Below are 8,261 nucleotides of genomic sequence, written 5' to 3'. Positions count from 1 at the left end.
CACACACACACACACACACACACACACACACACACACACACACACACACACACACACACACACACGTACATTTCTATCCAGTTTCTTTATCTCTTTCTCTTTCAATTTTCAAATGTCCAATATCGTCGCTGTCTTAACTTTATGATGCTATGCCACCATAAAGCTAGTGTATCGAAAATTATGACAGGACATTTTGCAAGAACTATAAGCCATTTTAGGTTAGTCACTGAGCTTTCTTTTACGAAGAACAATGTCAATGATAAGTTGCGATGTAATGACTTTGTTGAACACGGTCGAATCATAGTTATTATTAGTTTATAACATCGAAGCTTAAAATGATAGTACCTGTTTTATTTCGCTTTTAATTAGAAAAACGTTATAAAGCTATTTTAAATCAACAATTTTTAATGATTGTAAATTTTTCGTTCTTTTTCTTTTGACATTCCAATTTTTTTTATTGCTTAAAAGGAATTAATAAATCGATGTCGGAATACTTCCTTAACTCTAAATACATATTTTCTGTTATATATGTGCTTATATAGAGAATATATAAGACTAAATATATTTTCTTAGAATAAATTTATATCTGATTTTTTTTCTGGGACAACATAAAATTAAAAACACATTTTTATTTTTACAATTATCTTTATCGGATGAACATTACGTTTGTGAAAAGTAAATTCAAAGAAAAATGTACTATCGCATTGGATACAAGATATTTATTCACATATTTGTCTCTTTTCCTTTATCGTATACTTTTTGGTAGCGAAAAGAACTCTGTCATGTCAGACATATTAAATAAATGTTAGACAGTACTCGCTGTACAGTTCGTATACTTGGCAATTTCAACTTCCGGAAAATGACGCTGCATGGGAAGGCAGTCGGCGAGGAAGGATCTATCTGGGGAACATAGTCTACTACACTTTATCTCCTTCTTATAAATGAAACAGGTTATTTATTATCCAATAAAGAGACACTCCTGGCACGCGGCACCCCACTGGGTACTTTACGGGGGTGGCAACCCCTGACGTGTAAATATCGAGGTTTCTCTGCGTCCCTCTCCGGAGACCACTGTACAGCATTCCATCTTTTACACTAGTTTTCGACAGCACATATTCCACATACCGCATGAGAGAATCTCTAGTTAGAAGGAAGGAAAGAAGTCCTTGGTGGCCAATTTTTCGATCAATTATTTTAACATTCTGATCTCATGAGTCTACTTTGTGCGGTCCAATAAATTAGCGGTTAACAGCTCAATACTAAGTATCTATTACTCAAGTTACTTATAATAGTAGAGTATTAATTATTATCTTGTTGAAAAACAGAAGTTGTAAAATACTTAATAAGAAATCCAGTCCTATATTTTTATTTAATATTTAGTAGTTCTTTTTATGTTATTATAAAAAACAACATTTTATATATCTATTCAAATGTATATATGATAATTTTCATTTATACTTTTTACTGGTAATTTGTTTCGTACTTTTTATTCCGGAAAAATCACTTGTAGGCACACAACGATACGATTATGTTAAATTTCCATTTTTCTAAGTTTTGTACAGATCTTACCTTCCGGATTCATTGTCAGATGCGCTTTTATGTACTGCGGCACAAATGAAAAATTGTTGTGAAGCTAAGCCGTACGACAAAATGGCCTTCATTAAAACTTTGTACAGCTTTATGGAGGCGACTAGCCCGAGGTTGTTTTGCACACAGTAGTGAGCATGTTGCGTTGAAACCGGGCAACGAAGCAAGCTGATATAGTCTATATCGCTGTAGATTGCGAGATATGAAAATCCGGGATTATCAAACGCTTTGCCTGCCAAGCATGCCTGAAAGACGCGACAATTTAATCACATGCACTGTAAAAAGATTCGTAAAGCAACCTACTATGCGAAGTACGATCCCTTCGACTTTCTTGAAGCCATGATTTTCAAGGAACACATCCCGAGCATACGCTCGCATTCACGTACACACGCGAAAACTTTTAACGAAGTTTCCAAAACAGCTGATTGATTTTCTCTTAACTCGAGCTCGAGTTATTCTCAGAAACGTGCAACGTATCTTGATTATCGTTTCAGAGATTGACTGAAAACAGCATATATTATTTCTATCATCTTTACAGATAATTAAAATAATAAAACTGACATATAATGCTATCATGTTGATGTATAATGAATCAGGATTTTTAGTAAATTGGGATGTAACAGTAAATTGAAGAGGTCTTTGATCCATTTCACTTCAATTTATTCAAAATCCTGACGTGCTTTGCAAATTCTGTTCGTAACATAACATTCTGTGCACAAAAATCTTCGGAGTATGTATACTATGAAATTTTGTAGAGAGAAAGAATTGACTTTGTCGAATAATGTAATTGGAGAGAATGTACAGGGTGGCGCACAAAATGTGTCATACTATTTAATTATCTTATTAAAACTATACTTGTGGATTGATTTTTTAACTGTATGAGTAAATTCTCGAGAGAGTTCGTGGAAATTCTGTTAGGTGTGGCATCACGAGTTCGAATTGAACGATAAAAACGCACACTTGTGAAATGGCGGATAACGGACTTAAAATGTTGAGCATAAAATGAAAGTTGTGTTGTTTTTTTGGAAACAAAGATTGTGATAGAAACTCAGAAATGAAATGAGGATGTTTCGTTCATATTATGCAGGCGGTTATTTACATAATTATTATATTTATAATTATTATAAATTATAATTTATTAGAGACAATTTTCCAGACTTAGTGATTAATTCTATACAAGTTCTGTATTAATTAAAAAAATTAATGTTTATGTAAAGCAAGTATAGTGTGACATTTCGTGCACCACCCTGTATTTCACGAACTATACGTCTTCACCTCTGTTCAACTCTGACTGTGTGAGCAAATTTTGTAATTCGTGGAAATTCCGTTAGGTGTGATGCCACAGTAAAAAAAAATCGATACTGTACAAGTATAGTTTTAACTAAATAATTACATGGTACGGCATTTCATACACCACTCTAAATGATGATACAGGTGATTAAAAGTAAGTCTACTAATTTAGGAATTGTTGTGGAATTAGTAGAAAAATTTGACATGACATATTTCAACTGGAATAAAATAGCAAATTAAGTCAGAATAAAATGAAAGTAATTTTGCAAAATTTGAAATTTAAAAGGAAGTTATCGAGCATAAAGGGAAACTTTCTTTCGCAGTGAATTAATGATTGCAGTCCTTCGTAACAGTGTCATTCGGGTCTTGCGCTTGGGAAGGACATGCAAGATCATCTCTTCAGGATTATTTCGTCACGGATGCTTCGCTCTTCTTATTTCCTAATTGATCCTATTATTAAGACGTCTTTCAAACAAGTTAGATTTCATGCACCGACGCTTCTCACGGGATGTTCATTTTGACTAAACGGTACCTTCTGTCAATTCTTCACGAAAGAATTCTCGTTGTATTCGACAGAATAATGCTTTTCCCCGAATCGTGTCGAGTTTTAGCAACTTCTGAATCCGTCGCGATCTTCAACCGAATTTTCTTAAAGGAAGGTACGCAAGCTTCCTACCACTCGGATAGACTTCTTCGTCGTTCTCCATTGCCTTGTATTCTCACTATCCAGACACATTCTAGTATTTTCACGGATTGTGACTTATCCTCGACGGAAGCAACGCATACCTTCTATGCAATCCTCTTTCTCGGAGAAAGCCAAGAGAAGCCAAGAGAAGCCAAGGTATAAGGCATGTCTGCATCTTAAGACGGCGAAAGGAATTTCGAAAAATTTGATAGCTATCTGTAACCAGGATCACATCATAGTTTACGACGAAAAATTTCCATTTAATCGTGATCATCGATGTTATATCTCGCTAAAGAATTTCGAGGAATCGTAAAATGATAACATAATTTTCCATATATAATTTTTGAATATATTTATCGAAATAATACAAAGTATAATTACAAAGTATTATTTTGTCAAGAATAATTACATCATAGTCACCTAAATCCACACATTGAAATAGACTTTTGTCAAGAATATATGTATATAAAATATTGACTGAGTTATCTTTTTTTTCCTGTTATCAGACTAGCGTTAGATTTCCTTTTGGACTTTTATCCGCTTTTCTCATTCTGCTGTGTAACTCTTACACGAATCCTATCTCCGTATTTTTCTTCACCCTTGACGGTCCCTTACTGAGCTCTCGGAAGTAACTCCTACCGGGCCGTTATACACTACGAAACATCCAACCTTGGATCTTTCTTGGTATCTTCCTCTTCTAATATTTTCCGATACAGCTACATCTTGACGTTGAGCCAAAGTCGCACGCAATATGTAATACATCCAATTTCTAGTTTTCTCTGGCCAATTCAACCAATTTCATTTAATGTCGCACTGTTAGAATATCTTACGGCAGATACTATCCAATCGTAATATATGTTTATATATATGAATATTTCAAAACGAAAACTATATATTCTAACAACAGATATTGGAAACCAATCGAAGAGCAAGTATCTATGTAAATTTAAATATCTATGCCATAATATTTCCCTATAGAGATAACATTTAATTTTTTGTTCATTCTAGGTAATTAAAAGAGCAGATTGATTCAAATTTATTATAATATTATTTATGATGTAATAATAAAATCTCTAATAAGCAATTGAATTTATTAAACAAGAATGTTGACTAATTATCTATTGGATAGTAGTTTTAATAAATGTATAAAAAATTTATTCAGTGACGATTCATAGCCGGAAATACTATTCCGAGAATGACGAACGCCATCAAATGCTAATGGATTCCGCCAGGGGTAATTCTGATCCATTATCTCGCTTGTAGAGCGGTCTGTTCACTTTATCCTTTTGTTTTCTTTCGCGTTCTGTTTTTTTTTTAACCGACTCACTCTTCTCTTCTACCATTCTTTTTCTTTAATTCTCCAATTGTTCGTGGTCTATGATTCATTAAGTAATTTAAGTAATTTCACACTGGTTTGTATGTGAGTGTCATAAAATTCTTCAGTAATATTTAAAATCACAGAATAACAATTAATCTTATTACAATCGGTACGTACGATATGAAAAAGTAAATTAAAAACATAATTGTTAGATTTTTACAAAAATAAAATTATTTTCCAGAAGTATCAATCAATATTTTTTTCAGAACACGATACTTCATAATATGATGTGAAAATATATATAATTAATTAAGGAATTAAATGTTATAAAAAGAGTATAATTTTGTTTGTTCCAGGCTTTGGCCAGGATATGCCAGTGCACATAATAATCTTGGAACTCTCACGATAGACGATCAAGCGGAATATCATTTTCTAGCAGCTATTAACGCTCAACCTGGCCATGTAAATGCTCATTATAATCTCGGACGATTGTACAGGTTAGTGAATGATAAACACTTCTCTCCGAGAAGATGTATTATATAACATTGCAGATTATCAATTATTAAAATGATTACCAGTCTAGTTGTCGATACAATTCATGAATTATATGATCATCAATTAATTATAAGGAACCGTTGCCTCTCTCTATGTGATAAAAGTATCTCTCCATCTGCTAGTTATATCAACGAGTTATCGATCCAACGCGAGCCGCGTTTCCGACGGTAAATTTAGCATGAGCTGTAATTCCGGTGGCATGGTTAAAATTAAAGTTTAATTAACGTCTTCCTACTTGATAAATTAAAATTTAATTAAGGGCAGAAATAGGACATACGGTCGACCAGTGCGTGTATGCAACAATTTTCCGTTCATTGTGCGTAAATTGTGAAAACAAGTGATCTCATTTATTTCTCTTTCTCTTTCTGCCGAGAAATTTTGTTTGAAACCTGCACATATCCGATGAAATATTTATGCAATGACTAATTAAATATTTTTAGTTTCTCATTTGCTTTTACATATGTATATTCTATTTATATCTTTCCTTTTTTATCTGTGATTACGTAACAGTAAAAATTATAAAAACAAACATTGTCCTTGCCATTAATTTTTATTAAAAATATTTTTACATAGTATAGATAAAAAGACTTTTGACAAAGAGACATTTATTCGTTCTTTATAACATTGAATTCGATATTTAATTAATTTAGTAATCAGTCATAATTATTAACTATTTATGTAATGATTTTTCACATCAATCCTATATTAGCATAGTATATCAATTTAACAGAAAATGGAAAGTTACTTTTTAAAAATAACAAATTATCATTACTGAGTAGAAAAAGTAATAAGTTAAAAGTAATAAGTTATTAATTATCGATTTTTAAAAAAAAGTAACTTATTACAGTAATCGTTACTTAAGAAAGTAACTTTTCGTTACTTTTTCGTTACTTTTTTAAACTCGATGACCAATCATAGCGGATGGGTATCTATGATAGGGTTTTCTAGTTCCAAGCGCTATGAATGGCTTGTGTCCAATCCTATGCAAAGTAACGATAATAGTAACTGTAAAATTTGTTACCGTTACCAAAAAAAATATAACTACGTTACAGTTACCGAAAAAGAAAGTAAAAAGGTAGTTACCAGTAAGTTACCAAAAAAACTTGTAACTGTAATTTTATTACAAATAACGAATTACTTCTATTCTTTGCATTTATGTAATGTAATATTAATATATACGAGAAACAATAATACGTTTTAATATATTTTAGGCTGTTTTTATTATAATTTCGATAGTACAATTTTACAATAATATAGTATATTTATGTGTTATATAATTTATTTTATACGTGTATAATGTAGAGGAGAAGTAGTATATATTGTATATATTGTAGCATTCTTTTTACACAATAACTTGGTTAATAATCAATATTTAAAATTACTTAATAATTACATTTGTCAAAATGTTGCTCAATTGATTCTAAATTCAAAGTTATGAGACATTTATTGATTAGTTAGGATGCTATTTATAAAAATGTGACGACACTACATTATTCTCGAAGAGAAATAGGGATGATAATATGATTTTTCACAAAAATAGATATAAAAATTTGATTTAAAAAAACAGTATTTGATTACAAAATTAACAAAAAAGTAAAATATTATAGAATGTATGTATTCAAATTATGCAAATGTGCGTGTACATTGCACACATAACTTCTTCTGCTTATAGGCTGTTCAATACTAGAAATCTATTGGGTTGTTCGGAAAGTTCGTGCCGACTATCCTATATAATTTAATAAATGTATACTAAAAAAATTTAAATTTTTTGCGTTTCAATTTTCCTTCAACATCGGCATGAACTTTCCGGACAACCCAATATATATTATATATGCAATATAAACTGTAGATTAACAGCAGAACTACAATCGATTTATGGAATAATTATTTTGATATGAAGAAAGAAATCGTCAGCAATGCTTAGCTATATCAGTAAAATACCATACTTAAGAAAAACCATTACACACACACACACGCGCGCGCGCGCGCGCGCGCACACACACGCACACGCACCATTGATCATAATATCACCTTTTCCTCTGTATATTAATGTCATATTTGCGCATTAAATAAATTATATAATATTAATATACAAGTTGAAATATATGGAATGCAATGCTATACATAATATATGTTAGGCTCTGCGCACAGTAGAAAGAATAAGGAATTAGGAATAAACAATAAAGGAATTAGGAATAACGAATTCAATCAGAACCGTGATATCAGAAACCGTGTATTCTAATATATCCGATAGGTATCTGATAGGTTAATCATCGTTTATTCTTTATTTCTAATTTCTTATTCCTGCTATTGTGCGCAGAGTCTTACGCATGTAAGACGCATCACACATACGCATTACACATATGACATGCTATAATAATAAGATAACTCTCTTTGAGATACGCTATAACAGGATGATTCTCTTTGAGATAGGATAACTATATGTGCGTAGATCGTGCGACCCATGCCTTTATTTTCGTGTTAATTAGAGAAATGTGTGTTATCATTATGAATGCATTATTCATGGTATTCACATTATTTATAAAAAAAATTTAAAAATATAAAATATTTTCTATTACACTGAGAGAAAGGATTTTGTTAATTTAACAAGCCACCAATACTTTTAACCGGTGATCGGTAAATATATGACAACAATTTTTGTTGTGATTGCTGTTAGTCTGGTCTATCAATTATTAGTACAGAAGCAAACTATATAGAATCTAACTTTAGACTATAATCTTTTGGATAAACTTTAGACTCGTTTACATATAGAATTCATAGATGCTCTTGGAATCTTAAGTCGTAGGAATCCAATCAAGCACAATC

At 31.5% G+C, this 8,261-nt stretch overlaps 1 protein-coding gene across 1 annotated transcript in view; it reads left to right on the top strand.

Moving 5' to 3' along the window:
* The window catches only part of LOC108691532 (transmembrane and TPR repeat-containing protein 1-like), a 140,420-nt gene that overhangs the window by 120,192 nt on the left and 11,967 nt on the right, over positions 1-8,261 (top strand). The window contains exon 11 of the mRNA XM_018199311.1: positions 5,237-5,377. Within this exon, the coding sequence (XP_018054800.1) occupies positions 5,237-5,377 (141 nt within the window). The remainder of the gene's footprint in view (positions 1-5,236; positions 5,378-8,261) is intronic.

The sequence above is a fragment of the Atta colombica genome, unplaced genomic scaffold (assembly GCF_001594045.1).
Source record: "Atta colombica isolate Treedump-2 unplaced genomic scaffold, Acol1.0 scaffold47, whole genome shotgun sequence".
Taxonomy (NCBI): Eukaryota; Metazoa; Arthropoda; class Insecta; order Hymenoptera; family Formicidae; genus Atta; species Atta colombica.
The sequence above is the reverse complement of the archived record's forward strand: the minus strand, read 5'-3'. Positions and strand labels throughout refer to the sequence as shown.